The sequence below is a fragment of the Sylvia atricapilla genome, chromosome 1, assembly GCF_009819655.1.
Source record: "Sylvia atricapilla isolate bSylAtr1 chromosome 1, bSylAtr1.pri, whole genome shotgun sequence".
Lineage (NCBI taxonomy): Eukaryota > Metazoa > Chordata > Aves > Passeriformes > Sylviidae > Sylvia > Sylvia atricapilla.
Window position 1 is genome coordinate 37,811,232 of NC_089140.1, and position 21,830 is coordinate 37,833,061.

Below are 21,830 nucleotides of genomic sequence, written 5' to 3' on the forward strand. Positions count from 1 at the left end.
AGCAGCAGCTTCAAACACCAGTGCACTTCCAGGTAAATAAAATACCCACCAGGGCTTTTTTTACTAACTGCAAAAAGCCAAGGATGTTAGAATCTACTATACCTGTGGGAATATTAGGTCTTGTATGTCAACAACCGCTGAACAATGAAAACTTGTTACTTTGATCTCCACAAAGAAGAAATGGTATTTTTAAAATGCTGTAAAATTCTGAGCAATTCTATAAACATCTTGAAAACATAGCTGTCAACACTTTCAGTATTCATTCAAGGAGTCTGTAATGAAGCTGAAAGGGAGCTTCTGAGGGAATTATTTCTTTGCAATTTAGTTTGAGAGAAAGTTGTGTCTGAATGCCAAGGTTCATCAACAGAGAAAAGCAAAGAGGAGAAATGGCTGCACATTACAAGGTGAACTTAGGAAAAAAAACAAACAAACAAAAAAAAAAACAAAAAACAAAAAACAAAACAAAAAACAAACCCAAAGCATTAAACTTTAATTTTTGATGCTACCAGCATTTTGTGCTATTCATAGTATTATTCTAGGGTCTTCACATTCCTTCTGCCTTACATAGTGATAAGGGTAACAGAATCCCCACCTCAAGGACTATCAACATAGCAAATATAATATTACCATATGGTATTAAAAAATTCCATACACATCATGATCTAATTAAACTCGTGATAGAAGAACAATTGATGATACTGCAACACAACAAACATGCTACGGGTCTTTTTATACTCTAAGAGATCTTCTAGCAAAGTGCAAAGAGTGAAGTATGTTTTATGTTTCTATGAGAAAAACTCCAAGGCTCACCCAAGGCTTTCTGTGCAAGGAGACTTGGATTCCTCAAAGGAAATGTGCGATTCACTGCTCAGTACTTCAGTGTTAAAAAAATAGATTAAATAAGTTGGGATAAATCTTTTCTGTGCTGAATCAGGTGGGAAAGTTGGTTTTTCATTGTGCTGTCTTGCTACTATTTATATGGGATATAAAATACAATGCAGAAGTGCCTTTTCTTAAAATATAGTTCCAGTGACTAAGGGTTTTTTTAAACTTATGTAGCATGGAAGCATTATTTTTAAAGTCTGGATTTAAAAAAACAAAGCAGAAAATTAAAGTGTCATTGAATCCAGAAAGCTGAGAAATGCCACAGTTGACTTTTGAAGTCTTTAACCTGCTCAAAATCAAGAAGTCCTCAGATAAGCATTTCACTGAAGCTTTCCTCAGGTAAGGACTATGAATTCTTATCCCAGAGTTCCTTGAAGAAGAAAGAGGAAGAAATGAGAGAGTGGCAGATCTGAGGAGAGTACTGGGCTGGTGCATATGTCTTTCACTTTGTCAGCTTGCAATGAAAGAACATTCCAACTTCTGCTGGGTAATTTACACCAACCTGCTGGTGTCTGGCAGAAAGAGCCCACCATCTGAGGAGGAAATGTATGCAACCAGGCACTCAAATTAGTGTGACATACGAATTGTATGGAAATTTATGCTAATTTCCTTAATGGCTTCAAGATGGTCAGGAAACAAAATATATTCTATGTTTTGTCAGGTTTTCAATTACTTCAACATGCAAGACAAACAGTTCCTCCCCTATTCTGTAGTCATCCCCACAGTTGTTCATTTGCTTATTGTAATAATTTCCTAATTTTTTTTTTACCACTGCTAGTTAATTCTATCCTATAAAACCATATTTCCTTTACTAATTTTCTCATCAAATCAAGAAAAAGCACCGACCAACCTCACCTAAATCCTACTATCCTCTCATTAGCCAGTCTCCTCATGTCAACGCATTGATTCCATTTCATTCTGCATAAATGTAAGTTTGTTCAGGGGTTCATGCCACGGCTCACAGGGTGCTGTGAAGGACATTTTACAACCAAAGAGAACTTCTCCACAGGAGCCGAGGCCTTCTAAAGTTTTCCATGAGATTAAACAGAATGAGCCTAACCTCACACATTGTTAGAGCAAAATGGTCTAGTAGGAAGCTGCTGTTGGCCGGATTAGTGCCCTTGGTATGGGTAATACGCTGCCTTTTCCATAGGGCTTCTTTGGGACACAGTGGGTGTTTTTCAACCTTACACAATATCAAGAGAAAAGAAGACTTATGCTCATTTTTGCACAAAATAAACAGAGCACATTTCAAAATCTTGCTGTGCTTCGTGTATATATTTCCGTCTTCATTGACTTCGAGAATGTTGCGAAATGCTTTATTATCAAAGGAATACAATGAATGAAGCAGATATCATTTATTTTCATCCCCTCCTTGTCTTTCTGAAGAAACTGTTCCATTAACTCACCAGCTCTGCCATTTTGTGTTTGCACATGCTGCTTCAGCCAGCACATTTGAACATAACATCTATAGCAGGTGAACCGCAGAGCATGGAGAGTCCTGTCAGAACCCATTAACCAGAAATCCTTTGGATATCCACCAACAGTAAGTCAGGGTGACAAGTCTCTTTCTCGGTAACTTTAGGGGTCAGATAAGGTTGAATACTCAAGCTTTCTGTGATGATACTTCATAAAATATCCACAGTTAGTTAACAAAATAAGAAAGCAATATTATGAAGATCATTCTCCAAAGAAATTAAAAAAGAGCGACTACAGAAAGGAATACAACTCTTTACTACATTATAGCAGGGATATCTTAATAGCACTTGATAGCATAGTAACTGGACCACTCCATATTCCATGAGGGGAAAAAATAATCTTGCATACAGATACGGTGTTTCATTAACCCTATCAACAACTAACATAATTCTAGAGATCTAGAGTCAGAAGTAATAATGCATATTCTTGCTAAGTGTTGATTTATATCAGCTGTATCATAATAGGAATACTGATGTCTGAGGAGCTTTTTTGACTTTATAGAATAGTAGAATATAACATTTAAGAAAGGAAAAACCTTACACGACATGATGAAAGAGCAGGTTTTTCTGAACTATAAAATACACATGTGAATAAAAATAATAAAAACTAAGTTAGAAGAAATGTTTCATCTTTCTGGATCACTTCTGATCATCTATTCTGGATCTGGATCATCTATTCCTGCTGAGGTTCACCTGAAATCATCATGACTATAATTTCTGATTTGACCAAATAAACACATACTATTTGGAAATTAGTTTAAAAATAAATTATTGCAACACTTCAGGAAAAAAAAAAAACCAACAACAATTAGTAATTTAAAAAAAATTAAAAACACACACAAAAAAACCCAAACCAAACCAACAACAAAAAAAATTTCAAAAAACCACACACACACACAAAAAACAACCAAACAAAAAACCCATCAGTGACTACATTTCTCAAAGACTAAAACCCTAACTGCTGACTACCACACAGGACTCTGAGCTAATCAGCAGATTGTGCACAAATGCACTCCCTATAAAGCACAGCACTGAAATTTTCTGCCAAGCTAGCCAAGAGATAACAAATTCTTATGCAGACTAAGAATGAAGTGGGCTTTCTGGGTGTACATGTGTGTGTATGACTATATAACCACTGCACTCAGAAGTGCACATATTCAAAATTAGCCAGACCCTCTAGTACTCTCATGAATGTGGTTTTGTAGGATGGGCTATATGCAGTATCAAAAGAAAAAAAATGTTATTTCCCTTACAACAAATTTTTCAGGCATACAACAGATTAAACTAACCTACAGTACAAAATTTAGCCTGTACAAAGAGAAAAAGAAATTTATAACATACATACAGGCCCACAAAGATAAAATTAATAGTCAATCTGTTGAAATCAACTCTTCTGGCTTGCAAAGAAATTAAAGTGTTGGTAAAACTAAAATGTTTCTTTCTGGAATATTACTGAAACTTCTATGCCAGCTACGAGCTAATTTAGTCGCTCTTTCTTAGGCTGTAACATTATTTGTTTCCACAACCTTTTAATTTGGGATGCTCCTAAGATGAGAGAGGCTTGCCACTGTTCTTGAAAGCAAAGTACTGTTATTTCACAGTAAAAAGTCTTCAAATTACAACATTGCAATTCTGAACAATGTGTATTTCTTAAAGCCTGACAGTTCCAGGATCTTTTCTTTGGCTTTCTCAAGTACCTTTCATCTGGTTTTGACAAGGGTCACTGGCATCAAAAGAGTCAGTGATAAAATCAATACAATACAGTGAATTACTGTGGCAGTGCTTTTTTCTTAAATATTTCAAGATTTTAAAACATTAGGAATATTCTTCTACTGATGTGTAAAAAGAAAACCATGTTTCCCTGAACATACAAAAAATAGTTTTCAATTAAGAATAATTTAATTTCATGATGAGAGGTGATTGGTCAGAAAATAAAACACCAAGCAAAGCCAAAAACATCCCAATAAACTCAATGTTAATTACTGGATAATTTTTCTAAGGAGCTGTTCGATCACTCCAGTGTTTACATGGCAGAGTCAACTGTTGAAATCTTCAATGGTTTAGGTTAAAAGCTAATTTATTTTAAGAAAAAGAAAGTTTGAAAGGTTATTAATCCTGTCCTGCCATAAAGATCACATCTATCTTAAAACATCATTGAACAAGATGGTATCTGATGTTCTTTACTGCATCCTGCAGCATCTGTTCCTCCCTCTGTCACCACTAATGACAGAAATAAAGGTCTAAAAACAAGATCCACGTATGCTAGTAGCTTTATTTCTAGATTTCCTCTTTTAAATGACAAGGATTTTATTTTTATAATCTCTAGACAGACTGTAACATGGATCAACAGCAGTTCTGAGTATATGCTACAGGCAATTTGTTAAAAAAAAAAGGTAGTAAAAAAGGCTTCGATAGCTCATTTTACATCTCAGAGCCCTTTAAAGAATACAGAATTTGCTGTATTTGTTTTCCTTCTCCCAAATATCATTAGCACCCTGACATTCTGAGTGGAATCTTCTTTGTTATCTTTTCCTCTTTAAACGCATGGCTATGAATAAAAATCCAAGCCTTTCATTATATATATATCTTGGTCCTGCCTGATGTAAATCAAGCAAGGAGGCCTCTGAACCTTTAAAACTGATGTCTTCCCAGTATTTTCTACAGAACCTTCGAAAATTTCAGGTGGAAAGATACCTCTGGAATTTACTTAACCTCTTAGCCAAAGTAGAAATAATTTCAAGGTTAGATCAGGTTGAGTTCTTAAAATAGCCAGAGAATAATTTTCGCATCCTCTCTGATCAACTTATTCCTGTGCCTACCCACTTGTACACTGAAGTTCTCAATGTTTGTATCCATATGTCTAACCAGAACTTTCCTTGCTGCAATTTGTGATGCTCCCCTCTTGCCCTTTCACATACATCTGCCTTCTACCTAAAAACCCCTTGAGGAAGTTGAAGACTGCGAAAGGATCCCCCAGGAGCCCTTCTTTTCTTCACAGTAAATAAAACCAGCCTTATCAAGGTCCTCTCTTTGTCACTCACATGCTCAGGAAACCTGACCATCATGGTGATGCTCTTCCACACCCACTCCCTTACAATGATGTCTCTCTAGCACTGGGGGCCCAAAACTGGGCACGAGACTGTCCCAGTGTGTAGTTCATGAATCCCGTTCAATTTTTTGTCCACAAGGACACCCAAAGTCTTTTTGTCACAAAGCTGCTGTATCAAATGTGGGGGAAATGGAGCTAAGTAGAGTCAGAACTATGTAATCATTGGTTTTCTTCACTTTGATGACCAAATAAATAAATAAATAATTTAAAAAACTTTTTTTTTTTTTTTAACACACCTTCACCATAATAATAATTTAAAAATAAAGTGAAAATCAAACCAATATCCTAAAATAAAAACTAGGACATTATCAGAATAGGAAAGACCATGGACCAAGAAAAATACTAAATTCAATTGTGTTTTCTAAGTGGAAAAACCATCCATTCACAATGCAACTTCTCAATGTTCAAACAAACCTCTGTTGAGTTTGAGAATAGGAATGAAAGTAGGAGGAGGAAAATCTTATTCACTTTTACACAATATTGTTAATTCATTTGGGATGAATGAGAATTAATCAAAGGTGGGAATAGTGCTCTCCCAGCCAAAAAGAGACAGATAAGTTAAGTGTTCCCAAACAGGATAGGTTCAACAGAAGAAAACGCCATTTCTTTATAATCTTTAGCAAAATTACTAACCAACTGGAGTCAAAATACCAAACTGAATAATTTTTACATTTCCAGTTTTCCTTTCACTGTACTTCACTAGGAATGAAATTGCTTAAAGATCACAAAATGTATGATCACAAAATTATTCTTCATTAACTTTCTTTTCTCTTCTGCAACATTTTAGAATTCAGCATAGAGAGAGACTCAGTCTGGGTTTTGCTCCTAATAAAACAGTCATTATGCTGCTAAAGCCTATAAAAAAGAAACATTCAATACTTCTTTTATAATCAAAAAGTTGTTATATTCTGTATAATAAATAATACATCATCCCCACCAGGGAGGGCTTGCACTTAAAAACATGACAAAGTTTCCTGACAAAGTTCCTAGAGGAGTATTTTAAAAACCTGAACTTTTATTACAGAACCAAGTATTAGTAAACAGTAATACTAGCAAAATATTACCAAACATTAAATGAGCTACTTTGCTTACAATTAGTGTATCTTTCCAGCTCTCTAATTTCATATTTATGGAAAAACTGGGGGAAAATCTTGATTATGTCTATGTACCTATAATGCTGTCTGCACAGGGACTCCAGCCAGGCTAATCTATAAGCATTCATGTGAGAAATAAAGGAAAGACATCATACAGATTCACTGGCTCCCAGAGTAGCAAACTGTAGATTAGAATTGGTGCTTCCTCAATGATTTGTACTGAGCCACCACAGCTATCATTAATTAATTTCCTGAATAGAGAGAGAAACTTGCCTCCTCTTGAAATCAACACGTTTTGGAGTTAATTTCTCTGGTACTGGTCTTAAATCTCCAATCTTGAGACATATTTCCCCTACTGAGAAATATGTCAGAGGATAAGATGCTAACTAAAGATTTCAGTGACGTGACTTTCAGGATTCAGAGAATTCCGCAGCAGAAGGGAATGCTGTACAAGTCAGCATTAGTGAAATTTGTCTCACATTTGGTATCTGCTTTTTTTCTTCCTTCTACTCAGATATAGCTCAAAAATTCTGCATGAATTCTGTGATATCCTAAAAAATTAAAAAATTAATGCTACATGAGGCAAACAAAATTATCATTTTGTAGTTTCATTGAAGAGTACAGACCTACAGTTGAAGTAAGAAAACAACTGAATATGGGAAAAGCTACCTCCTAGGAAATTAATACCAGGAAGCGTTGATAAACTTAGTACGTTGTCATGACGCATAGAAGATCTGTTGCCTATCAGATGCCAGTGCAGGGGAAAAAAAACCCCACCATATTAAAAGAAGACAAGTTACTGAGAAGGTCTGGATGGAAGCCATGGTCATCATAATCTATATTGGACCTAGTGATATAAGCAGAACTAAATGGAGAGCCTGCAAAACAGGTTTCAACAGTTTGTTATCTGTATGTACAAGATCAAATGCCAGCGTTCTCAGAAATGAGAATAGTGCCACACTCAGGGAGAAGCAAAGAATGGCAGACCAACACCTCACTCAGCTCAGAAACAACACAGACAGACATACACTGCTCTCAGAGTAACTAAACTTTATCCAGCTAATTTAACACAGATTATCAATATTCCTGCCACAGTTAAAACATGAAGATACTACTTGCCTAAAACAGTATTAAGTGGAAAGAAAAATTAGTTCAAATAAATAGGCTGCGTGGGTAGCTTCTAGCGGCAAAAAACCCCCCAAAAAAGTAATTAGAAAGAGGCTATGTTGATGCTAAGTAGAAGTTCAAAGAGAAAAATGTCCCCTTTTTTTAAGTGTATTTTAAACACAAATTTGAGGACATAAAGGGCAGTTATTTTTCAATATGGAAGAAAGAGTTGCACACCTAGAAGCAACATAAAGGCCTGAAAACATGACGTTATAAATGTCTAAAAAGAACAAGCAAACTGTGACAGAACAATATGCAGAGCATATTGGAATATGCAGAGCAAGATCTGTGAGTATGGAAGATTAAATGTAGCAAACAGGCACATGGTGGATGAAGATTTTCACCCTTTAATCTGCACATAACAGCAGCCTCAACAGTGTGCTGTTGAGGGCACCTCTAAGTACTCCGTGTCTTCACACAGCTCTCAAAAACCCTCTCCAGGTATGCTATAAGGCAGCAAAGAAGGACTCACATTTAAACTTGTTTCAGCTGCCACTCTTGAATTTCTTTTGGACGAACATCTATGTCCTTTTGGATGAAGGCAATTTAGTAAGCATCAAGCTTCAAGGTGATAAAAAGGAAGCACTCTATACAGCTGGGAGTATTGAAAGAGAATCTGTGCAGTCTTGTATTCAGGTACAAAACTGAATTCTTTGTAACTTTTTGAATCTTCAGTTAGAGGCTCGTTTAGACCTTAGGCAGATGCTCTTCATGGTTGAGATTCTCCACACACCTTAAACAGTTTGATTGATAATAAGCTGCTACAGAACATTTTTTTCATTTGTCACGTAAGACAGCCAAAAAGAAACAAATTTACTAACTGAGACCAGAGTTATATTCAACAAAAAACATAAAACTTTGTGGTGAACTATGGCGTATAGGTATAGGTAATATCACTTATATGGTGATATTACCTTTCTGAATAAAATAAAAGATTCTGCAAATACAATGGGGGTTTAAAAGCATGCCTTGCTTGCAAAAGTGCTCTTAAAAACAGCAACTGGTAATCATTCACTAACTGAAATAGGAATATGATGAAAACAGACAAGTACTTTGAAATAAGGGGGAAGATTTACATTCAGAAGCAATGGAAGTGACAACACACTGCCCTTGGCCAGTCCTGTTCATTCAGAAATCTCCAGCTTTGACATTTGGGAGATACTAAAAATACCCACAAGGAACCTGGTGTGATGTTTTACAAGATACTGGCATCTATGATCCACAAACTAGAAGCTTAAAACCAGAGGAAAATACATATTGGATTTACTGTTAACTGGCCATGAAGCTCTGCATCAGAATGGGACATAAAAAAAAAAAAAAAGTTTGCTAAATATGTGACTTCCAGGGACATCTCAAGCTTATTTGACAATTCTTGCTTGCCAGAAAATTAATGGAAAGTCACCAGTTCTGAAGGACTGAAGGAAAATACCCTTTGCCTGAAGACTTCCTCTTTTCTCCAATGTCCCATCCAACCCTATTCTTCTGAAAGAAGAGTTACCACAATGAAAAGAGCAGATGACACCACTTCCCTGAAAGCCCTAACTTGGTGGTCTACCACCTAAAAGTAAGAATGTGTCTACCCCAAAGCCATCAGCTTTCATGATCACAGAACATGACAGCAGAGGTGTAAAATGCAACAGCAGCATGGAGACAGAAAATAAACAGCAACACTAAAGTGCAAGGACAGGAACTCAGCAAGCAGTTTGGATAAATCACCTGGATTTCCTACCTGCAGTTGAGTAAAAAGGCAGGATTTAGATGCAAAAGAAATGCTGTAAAAGATTAAACATTTTCTCTAACTAGTATGAAAAAAATTTATTGTATAGATTTAAGGATGCTGCCATCTCAAGAGTTGTTGTAGGAAAGTACATTTAACTACTGAATGGAGTAGAAAAAAAGAATAAGACGTAGCAAATAAACATTCCTTTTTAGTGCACATTTCATAACACTCATTACCATAACAATCAAATCATTATTCATTCTAAATTAACATTAAGTGTTGAATTAAGGGATTTGCTTTTTGAAATTAGCAAGGGCAAAAAAATTATACTCAATTCTGATACTTTTTGCTGCTTTTTTTCATGTGCTCAATGTCCTTGTTGGCAGTACAATGTAATTTTACTTTAATGAAACTTTAATAAAAACCAGTTATAATCATTTTTAGTTTAAAAGATAGTAAATAAAACATACTAAAATGGATACTCTTCGGTCTGGACTATGAATTTAGAGAGCTAGATAAATAAACTACCACCAAATGCCTCACTGCCCCTTACCTTTCAAAAGAATAATGGTTCAGAAATCAGTTTTTAAAGTGTAAGAAATTCTATTAATTTTGTGACATTGCTCACCTCCTTCATTATTTTTCCACTTGTTCTCTAATGTATTGTTGGATGTACTGCAGAGGAAAGCAGTTTTAGGTTTTGTCTTAACTGTGCCTCATTCACCCACGACAATTCAGCAATTTACACAAAAGAATGCACAGAAGACATTCTGGTTTACATGAAATTTTAGAAACAATTAGCTTTCTCACTGGTGCTGCTATACGTTTGCATCCACAGTTATTTTTCCATTCTGTCAGTAGGAATGTGAGTTTTGCTCCTGCTGGTTAGAATAAACAGCTTCCCACAAGAGGTCACCTCTTCCCACAGTGTCCAGGCAGGTTTTATGAGAAGTGGTACAATGTCAGCAGACCAGACAGGAACTGCATCTTGCCCTCTTTTAATCTCAAAACATACTCAAAATCCCCACTGACTTTCTTACCACCACATGAGAGCAGAAAGGCAAAAAAATCACCAGTTAGAAGAATATTCTCTAGGGCGTAACTGCGAGAAGTCTTTTTAAGAGAACATAAAAGACAATTATTAGGAGGAAGATACACAGAAAACTGTGTGGTTCCAAGCACATAGGATTCAGTAACAGAAGTGCTGATTCTCACAATGTTCTGTTAAGTCATCACAAACCACCATACCAAGTAATGACACAAGATACACTGGATTCACGTCCCTTTTGTGGCTCCGCAGTGTGCTGTTCTGAGGTTGCCCCTGGAAGGAACCACATGGTGCTGTACAGGAAAGCTGCCAAACATAAGACACATAAGCAAGTAACAAAACTTTCCAGAGTCTATCTGCTTATTCAAATACAGTCCAGATGCCAACAGAGCAGCAAAGAAACACTCCTTTTAACCCCACAAATGCACATTATTTACTGATTATAGATTTGCAGATGGCGACAGGCTTTGTGCATAAGCAACTTACCTTATGAAATTACGCAGAGATATTCAAGTATAGTAAATGTTCTGTTATTCACGTCCAACAGACAAAAGCCACTTCACACAGCTGGAAGTTGATGACTGTAGCATGACAACTCTAATTACACAGTCAAATGCTAATACTGCTGAACCCCACCTCTGTTCAGCAGTCCATTGCAAATTATTTTGGAACAAGACATGGGTTTTTGTTTCATATTAATCAATCCTCCCTTTTCATTAGCCCGTCATGATACAGAGCACACAAACCTATCCTGCTTCCTGGGAATAATTTGGAGATGAAACAAAATGAGAAATCACAGATCCAATATTTTTCCAACCTTTCCAAGTATGTTAGTTCCAAGTGAGCATCAAGCACTGCAAAGTCATATAAAACAGGATACAGTTTGTAAAACACTGTATTTAGAAATTAAGTTTCCTTGTGCATAGTACAGATACTTCACTCATATGTTGAGACATAATGAGTATCTATAATGACAAAACCTTATAGGATAATACATGAAGCAGAACATTTACATACTCTTAATTTGCAGCAGAATTTAGTCTCTAAAATTATTATGTCACTAATGTGGACATCAAGCATAACAGCTGTCTTTTGTGACAATCAGACTTCCACACAAGAAATATCGTTCTCTTAAACAAAGCATCCTTCTGGCATACACTGAGAAAATAATGTGCATGTGTAACAGTTACATCAACGACCTTCAAAAAGCACCATTTGCATGTACATGATATACTGCAATGGTCAAGTCATAATTTGTCTAGTCATGGTCATATGACACTTGAGCTTGCTGAGGTCTCATCAACAAAACAATCATTTGTCAGAAAAACATTGCCCATTTCAGATATACAAGTTATGACAAAGCATATTACAATAAAAGGACTCATGTTCTGATTTCTACTCATCTTAGAAAAGACATCTCAAACAGCATTTCTATTCAAAGTTCAGGGAGGATAGCTTCTCAAATATTCAGTTCTAATTCAGTTCTATCAAGAAATATTTTATACTGGTCTCTCTAATTTATAACACCCAGTTGAAGAGAACTGAACTTGGTGACACGTGAAAAATGCCTTCCTTATACTCTGCTCTACATTATATTCTCAGTGGAGCACTAGTTTTCACCATATTCAAAGACCTGCCAGATTTGAAAATCCTTAATTTTCACATAAACCCCCCAAATAACTGCCCTTTGAAAAAGAGATATTTTCTGACTACAGAAAACCAGCTATTTTCTGACTACAAATGGATGCAGCTACACATAACATAGGATACTTTTAAGAAGGAAATAAAAATATGCTGCTATACTGCTAGTTCTAGCCTCTCCAGAATATAAATGTTGAATCATGATTGAAGCTCTTTGATACTAATTTCAGCATTGCTTAATTACTATTTCTTTCATTATCATGGATTAAAGTGGAAAAATGAACTGCAGAAAAAAAATCTTTCTATCATTAACAAAATTGTTGTGCTAATAATAACAATAACAGTTCCTCCGTAACCAAAGATAGCAATAAATTAGACTGTGTTTATTTGGTTTTATAGAGAATGCATTTGTGGATAACCACATTGCACCTTTAATCAATTAGGAAATCAATCTTTATTTATGTATTTCCACCGCTCCTACTAATGGTAGTAGCACTTTTTTCTCAGCCTGAACTCTAAGCATTGTCAATTGCTGCAGTCCCACCTGCCACTTAAAGTTAATTGCATTGTTGAATATTATAGTGGTGTTATTTGTTTTATTGTTGTGTTTTACAGAAATGAGCAACACCTCATACACAGAAAGGCACTCACATGCAACATACTTAGGCAAAATATCAATGTTATTCCCCACTCTTAGAGTGGGAACAAAGCAGAGACTATTAAAAAATTAATATGAAGTTTCATCTAAGGATTTTTGTTTTGCATATCCTTCTGTAGATGGGGCAGGAAGCAACTCAAGGCACAAAACAGCAAACAACGTGATAAGGAGAAAGAAAGTCTGAAAGTCCTAAGTACAACATATTAAGACAATATCTCTCACATGGTACACAGAAGCAGATAGAACAATGCAGTACAACTCTATACATGGTACAGCAAAGTTGAGTGCTACCTGCTATTAAATTGAGAAAATTGCAACATGGTAATATGTTTTTTCTTCTCAGGGACCATCATTTGCCTCTATTATCTAAACTGCCTTAATACAAAAAGTCACAAGTACGTTTTTCTTTGGGATCACAATTCACTCTGATGATTGAAGAGTATGTCACCGACTACAAAATGCTTTGCTCAAAGCTGTCAATGTCAATTGATCAGAGTCAAAGTAAGTTTTGTTCCATCTCTGTTTCACTTCAGCCATGACCTTTAAACAAACTTATGCTAGCCTGGGTTGAACTCAGAATAAGCAAGCTAAAGTGAAAGGAGTTTGGGAATGTATTTCGGTGTAATGTACTTGTTTCAATTTATTTCACAACCACCTTACATTCATTAAAAGCAAGCACCCCCTAACAAGGATAACCTTTCCAGCAGACTGTGAAATATGGAATGTCACTGATTAGGCTGAAAACCATCAAAATGCAAATGAAATGAGAAAGAATCTGAATCAACATCATTATGTAAACAAAATACAAAATGAAAACTCTTGTAATAACACAGATGGTATATGTTTAGCTATTTGCCAGATGCTCACGCTAGGGATGACCTCCAGCACCCTGAAGTCACCAAAAGCCTTTGCTTTAACTTCAAAGTATTTGTTGTCTAAATAAAACAAAGTTTATATTGATATATATCAACACAGTGCACATGGTTGCAATTCTCAGAGCAAAATATGACAAAGATCTATATATTATAGTGCTTACCATTATCACTTTTGAGATTTCCATTGCTGAGCTGTTTCAACCTCTTCTGATGGGATTTGCCATTGTAGTGGATTTGTGCCTGAGCAGCCGAGTTTAGCTGAATGTTACAGACATTACACAAAGTGAAATTGGTGTGTTTCTTTTCTCTCTCCTTCTTTTCTTCAGTGCCATCAGGTGCTAATTCTTTCTCACCTTCCCGGTCTGGGAGAGATGTGAAATCTGAATTGTATGACTGGTTATCAACTGGTAAATCGGGGCTCCAGGGCTTCTTCATATTTTCTGAGAGGAAAAAAAACACGAGAAAAATTGATGAGAAACCAAAATAATATAGACAAGATAGCAATATCTGCAAACCACTAAAAGGTAGAAAATAATTGCTTGCATTTTATATTTTAACATTCTATTTCCACTCATGTATTTTGCTTTCTGTTCAAGTTTTTCAGTTCTTCTACGTAACTTGACTAACTTCACAGGCAAGTGTCCCAAGCCGAGCCCATCAGATGTGGATGTGGCATCTCTTCTGATAACTTTCCTAAGAAAGGGTAAAAACACTGCAGTAGCCAAGAAAAAAATGTGAGACAAAACAGCCCTACAGTCCATGGGGAAAAAAAAGAGGAGAAAGCATAATTAACAGAAGAATATCTCCCCCCTTATATATTCATTCAATAAGCTTAAATGCACAGACCTCACCCTTGAGTTTATTAAATATTTAGCAACCCTAGTCATGCTCTCCCCACTTCCTGTGATTGTTTTCAAGCCCAAACCTAGTAACTTCATAACTTTCTCATTTAGAGTAGTTCAAAGACAAATAAACATGTTATTAGTTTCTTATCTTAACCACCCAGGATTATAACTGAAGGACAGTCAGCTTAGATTCAGCTAATACCAGAAAGCAACAAGTGCAGAAATGAGAAGATAATCCCATCTGCAGAACTTCAAGTGAAACCAATGTAACCATGAGCTTTTGTGATTAAAAGTGAGCAGAAACGGCACAGGTGAAGAAATGCTCTGAGCGTTGCAAACCTGATTTACTATTCAAGGAATGCAAAATGTTATACCAACTTAGCATTTTAATGAGACCTTTATATACCATATAAATCTTTAAAGTGCTTGCTCACCCAGACTTAGTGAATAAATGAAGGTCTAGACAAAGAATCTAATGTCACTTTGAGTGACAAAATTACTGCAGTCTTAAATACGATGATACTATTTGGTCTCTAATTGACAAATCAATCAACCTAGAGACAAAAAAAAAAGATTATTGCAGCTACACAAGAAAATGGGTCTTTTAATGCCAGATCCAGAGAAGTGTCAGTGTCGAAAACAAGTCTAAACAAGCCTCCAGATTTGGGTCTGATTACAAGGAAATGCTGCAAATCATTCTTCAGATATCTTTAAGGGACTTAAATTTCATCAGCTTATCTTATTTTCCAGATCTCCCAAGGATTTAAAGACAATTATTGACTTCAAATCAAATCACAAAGACAAATTTATCTAAAGAAACAAATCTAAAGTCTATCAATACTCAAATAAGTTTCAATCTCAGTTTTCAGATTTGCTTGCTATCTAATTAACATTGTTTCTTTAATGCTAACTGAACTCACTTCATTTAAGAAAAGACAGACCATGTCTGAGAGGACCCCTGCACTTGCTGTAGATTTAAACCTTAATCAACTATATCTGTATTATTTCAGCTTCTGTGTACAGTCAACTCTCTTCCAGGATTGTAGCTCTTAAAAGCAAGAGATGAAAAAGCTGGCTAAACAATTCATTCCAAAGCAAAAGACACTGTGAGACTGTAGAAACTTAGAAGAAAAGCTGATGTTTTTCAATAGCAGACCTATAGCATATTTCTCCTTACTAAAGCAGGAGGTTTCTCCTGAGCAAAAAGCATAAATCTAACAACGTCTCTGCCCTTCTTGACTTTGCTGGAGATACACTGTTCACTCTAAAGATTCATCTGTCTAAAATACTCTTAAATTAGTAAATTCAGTCTTTAATCAAAGCAGTAAAAGGATTAAAATGCTATCACAGTAGAACTAGTTTTACTGAATTGGTCTAGATGCCAGTAACAGTTCAGTAATCCCGGTTTATATACGTGTTGTACCTGAAAATATATATATATATATATATATATATATATATATATATATATATATATATAATATTATCTACTGCATTGAAAGCATTCCCCACTAGAGAGCAGTATGAATTTAAAATTATAAGAACAATCTATCTCCAGACCTATAGTGCTAGACATATAGGTGTAAGATTACTATAACAAAACAGATTTTTCAACCAAGATGTAAAATTTTGTAAGCAAATATAATCTAATAAATTAAACATTGTATGCTATATGTATGCAAGTCTCATTCCTTTTGAAACATTTACGCACACAAGCTGGGAGCCTAATAAAATGTATTAGCATGTTATTACAGCCTTCTAATATTCCAGTCAAAATAGTCTAATCCATTAAATTATTATACTTGGCATACAGAATCTGTCTCGCATTATAATCTCATTCCAGAAAACAAAATTACAAAATGCACACACAATAACGGCACAATAACATAATGAGGGAAATTCCACCTTGGAAACAAGTGATTTATACACCTACCATGTGCTTTCCTTAGAAAAGCATGTGAAATCATTAGAGCAGTAATACGGTTTTGTGTATATCCATGTCACTCTCAAATCCGGAGGAAGGGGATAATTTATATCCCCTTGTTGTTACCGGAGTTTAGGTAACAACTAGGAAAACAAAGGTTTCAGAAATATATATTATACTGCATTTTCTTTACAGATACACACTGATTTCTGAGTATGTCATTTCAGTGCTAAAGGACTAAAGTGACATATTACAAACCTGTGCAAATCACTTGCTGTAAAGCCAGCATTACATGGCAGGACTCAAAAGAATCCATTTAAGAAAAAACTGAAGACGTGAAGGAAGTTTTTTTAAAAAAACAGAAACACTTTCTGATTATAACAGTCTTATTCAATGTTTTTTAATGGACAAGTAAATAAATATTGCAAGTGATGAAGAAGAGGGAGATATTTGAGTATAATTTGCTGACATACTTTTAAAATACAATTGAGCACTCCAAATAGTATTTTTAAAGGAACAGGGAAAAAAAATCAATTTCTTAAAATCTTGTTAACATCCACCAGTATTTAAACCAACAAACATGCAGTGTAGCTCATGAAAGCAACAGGCCTTCAGCTCATGCGTGCATCATTGCATGCTTCCAATTTCTGGAGCAAAAATGCTTAGACAGCAACTTTGATTGGTGTGGAAAAGAATGCTTAGTTCATCCTATTGGAAAATTACATGGAATATGACTAGACAAACTTAACTTTAAAAGCAATTTTAATTGTTATCAGTGTCTTATTAGCTTGATAATATGTGGATTGGCTTTAAACAAAAATCCTCTTTCACTGCCATCATATTATAGAGTTCATGTCAATTGTGCTGGTTATGTGTCTTTTAAAGTCAGCAGCTTTGCAGAGAACTATTTTTTCCCCATAAAAGAAAGCTAGCTTCTCAACTTTAGGGGTCCTAATGAGGCCTGCAGAGCACTAGAAATGAGTGAACTAGGCAACCAAGATCCCAAAATTTCATGCCAATTTAAATAGCACTCTAGATAAATGCTTACATTTATTTTCCCTGGGGCCCTGAACTCAATTTTGGCTCAATGATGCTTACCAGTAAAATGAACTTTGAACGACATTACAGCTTTGTGAAGTAGAAAACCGTCCCATATGGAAAACCAGCACAACTACAATTTGTGGTGTTTGCTGGCTTAGATAACGTTGCTACTTCCTGGGGATTTCTCTTCTTAAAAATGCTTGAAAGTAAGGGATTAGAAATCCTTCTCTAAAACAATCCTTAGCTGCAAGCCAGTACAATACTTTCTATTCAAGAAAATTTTACTCATTTATACTACAACTAATTGTTCTGTTTCTAAACCATCTTATCAGCATAGAACTGTCTCAATCACTGTAACTTTGGCTCTGTGCATATAATACTCAAACGTGTTGGATACATTCAAGAGGCCAACAGAGCACACGAATCCCAGAGACCACTGTGTACCTAAGTCCGTAGTATTTAATGCAGATCTCTTGCCACTGATGAATGACCCAGTTCAGCCTGGAGAAAGCTTCAAGGGTGACCTTAGAGAAACCTTCCAGTACTTGAAGGGGTTTACAAGAAGACTGAAGAGGGACTTTTCACAAGGGCATGTAGTGATAGGACAAGAGGGAATGGCCGCACGGTGAAGGAGATGTGTTTAGATTAGATATTAGGGTAAAAAAATTCCACATTATAAAAAATTATAAGTGTGGTGAGGCACTGGAACAGGTTGTAAGAAGTTCTACTACCAGAAGTACTACTACCAGAGAAGTAGTGAACTCCGCATCCCTGGATGGGTCCAATTCCAAGTTGGATGGAGCTGTGCATAATTCGGCCTAGTGGAAGGTTGCCTTCCTATGGCAGGATAGTTAGAACTAAGGGATCTTTAAGGTCCCTTCCAATTGGAACCATCCTGTGATTCTATACATCTTAAAGCATATCTCTTTGTCTACTTCCCAACAAGCTGCTATAATAAATACCTTCCTGAAATAGGTGAAGGATAGAAAAGATTAAGGGCATTAAGGACAAAGTCCACTAATAGTCCACAATATTCAGAGATTTCTAATATTTCTCTTCAAATCTGAAGAGAAAGAAAGAAATTCAACAAGCCATCATCAAAGATGCAGATGTTTACATCTCAGTTACTCATTCCCAGACTCTAGACACTTCAAAATTCCTGGACGCCTTAAATTTCACCAAGAAGGCCTGTAGAGAGTCATCTCACTATGAAGCAGACTAAAGCATAAACTCAGATGTTCTGTTGTCAGAAAGAGTATTCCTCTTCATTTGCAGATGTCTGTGCTGTAGATCTCAAGTTAGATGGGATCAATCTTGCTCTGCCCATGATAATGTCTCTCCAAACATTAAAAGGACTGAACTTTCAAGTGTAGTAATAATAATAATCATCATTTTCTGAGAGATCAAGAGATAACAACAAATCCTGAGAGATACCAGCTGCTTTCAAGAAACTGTTGTTAATGCAATGTTTCTAAAAGAAAAGTGGGAAAAAAAAAGAGAGATTGATCACTTATCACCTTGTCAGTTTCCACATATTTGGGGGATGTTACAGGCATGTTACCCTAAAGGACCTCTGGTAATAACTGGAATCTTCTTATCTTTTCAAACTTCATAAATTTGCTGTTATATCTTTCAGGTGATAGGACATCACCATTTGACGTAAGTCACTGCAGCACAGTGACCTTTGCATTAGGCTTCTAGGAATCTTTTTCCCACTGTGAGTGAAGCTATGTGGCAGGACCCTTCCTAAAGCTGGCATCCCTGTGCTGAAGTTTTCCTGTTTATGGTATGCTCCCTGCAGCACTGGGTACCGGTGATGCCTTTAGCAAAAGGCCCATGAGTGCTAACTTGCCTTTGCAACTTTCAATTGATCTCACTGGATAAAATGTTCTCTCTAGAAATATATTCCTAGATGAAGCCTAAAATTATCATAATGCCATCTTATTTTCAACATGGATGGTGGGGGCAGGGCAGCCTGGGGGAAGGATCAGGAATACAAAAATAAAATATCCTTGGCTTCTTCCAGCCCCCATTATCACTGGATGATCCCAACACTGCAGCAGCTTTCCGGTTTTGGTCACAGTTGCACCTGCTCCTGGTTTAGAGCCCAGAGCAATTTAGGTCATGAACAGCCTGTTTTACACATCAGGGCTGTGGCAGAACAAACACACAACAAAAAGGGCTAAGCAGCAAAGTGGTGAAAGGTTACTAATGGTGAAAGCACTGCATCTGTGAAACACAGATCCCTCCCAAATGACCTGAGTAACCTTCAGGATATGCTGCAGGACTCATCTGGGATGGATGGATGGATGGACATAATTTCAGTGGAAGAGCAACTGTGGAATGGGAATGTACCGGGATCAAAAATGCTTTTTAGAAACTGATTTTTCAAGACCTCCTTTTTTCTGAGCCTTTCAGATTAAATTTAAATACCAAATACCACATAATACAATAAAATTTGATGTGAAAACCTGGAAAATATATGCATAAAGTAATTTTACACTGCAGGAAGGCTTTTCTACTATGAGTTTTAGTAGCAAAAATAATCAATTGCTTCTAAAAATCAAGAGTTTGTCAGCTCATATACCCAAGAGCTAAATTACTAGCCAGTGATAAAATTGTGGATAAAATTCAGTATCTCTTCTTGCCATGTGCCTAATACAGCTCAGATCAAATCTCATTTAATGCCAATATTTACCAATTTTCCCTTTAAAAAATCCACACAAAATAGAGTGAAAGAGGCATCTTAGTGGGAGGTGGGGGCAGCGGGAGAAAAGTCAGGGAGAGAAATATCTTATTTTCTTGTTTATTGTTTCTCTGTATCCTACCAGCTCCACCTAGTCTGATCACTGCTGCTAGCTGCTACACCACTTCAATCATCCATGGGAATAATAAGAAGATCATAATCATCATCATCTCAGGTGTTTTTGTGAAGTCTAAGAGGAAGATAATCTCTTAAGCAAAAACTGCATCAAGCAGAAGAAATAAAGGCAGGTTTTGCACACATGTTTATTGCTCAGGGGGAATGAGGCAAAATGAGACTGATGTTATTTGGGGTTGGAGGTCTTTATAATTTTGTGTCTCTGTCCTAGGACTCCTCCTAAGAAATGCATTTCTGCAAACTGAACCCTATAAGAATAGATACTTATCCATTTGAAATAGGCTCATTGTATATTTGTATACCTTAAGCAATAGCACAGAAAATAAAAGCCTGTCCTTTTGTTTTGCTCTGCCGGGAGAGCACTTAAATCTTTCAGGAAAGGCTGCATTTCAATGCTGCAGCAAATGAACAAACCCCAGCTTATCTCTCATCACAGTCATATGCACCAAGAGATCCTAAAGGAACTTATAGATGGACTGAACAGAAAAAGTTCATCGTTTCTTGGTTCAGCAGCTCCCTCATGCCAGAAGCAGCCAACAGACATCTCATAGTCTCAAAATATACTGCAGTCAGTTTTTTAATTGAGTTCTATAAAAAGAGCTAAGCACTAATCAACACCATATGTTATTCAATTAGCTAGCAATACATATCTATTTCTCAAGCCTGTGCTAACATAATGGAGCACTTTGGGTGGTTTGGAACTATTTAAAGGCCAAGTAATTAATTTGCAAACATCAGCTTCTAAAATCTGAGAAGCACTACTGTGATGACTTACAAGCCACAAAAACTCCCTCATTTGCTTTTTATTCAATCTGCTTTCAGAAAAAGTCCTTGTGAAAACAAAGATTTCTGCATAAAATAGGGCCAGAAAAAGACAGGGGTTCAGCCATGTGTGTGGTACCCAGGTCCAGAGGGATGCTCTTCCCATGCAGGTAAAGTGAGCAGCTTGTGTTTCATCACTTCCCTCCCCACCAGCAGTATATTGTGGTACAGACCTCATACCTGAGGCAATAATTAACACGACAAATGGTACAGCTCTGCCTACCAAGAAAATTTGTTGCTGTCAAGCAACCAGAAACGCATTAATTTTTTTCCACATTCTTGATTTTCGCATACAGAAATTGCGTTCACAGCCTCAAAGCTCCTATAAACAGCAGTCAGAGGTGACTGAGCTCAAAAAGAAGGGACAGAAACATCCAACTGCAATTCAGGCTGCCTCTGCTGGACAAAACCTTGGGTTTAGCAATACTTCTGAGAAGGCAGGCAGTCAGAACAGGTTTTAAAGGGAAGGGAAAAAAACCAGCATAGGGAAATTATATTCATAGAATCTTTTAGGCTGATACAGATCTTTAAGATGACCAAGTCCAGCCATTAACCCAGCACTGCCAAGTCCACCACTAAACCACGTCCCCAACAACCACATCCACATATCATTTGAGTACCCCTAGGAATGGCAACTCCATC

General features: G+C 36.3%; 1 protein-coding gene across 3 annotated transcripts in view; it reads right to left on the reverse strand.

Moving 5' to 3' along the window:
- ZNF385D (zinc finger protein 385D) overlaps positions 1-21,830 on the reverse strand; it is a 406,562-nt gene that overhangs the window by 311,958 nt on the left and 72,774 nt on the right. For all 3 annotated transcript variants that reach the window (XM_066319782.1, XM_066319788.1, XM_066319797.1), the window contains exon 2: positions 13,837-14,115. In XM_066319782.1, the coding sequence (XP_066175879.1) occupies positions 13,837-14,115 (279 nt within the window). The remainder of the gene's footprint in view (positions 1-13,836; positions 14,116-21,830) is intronic.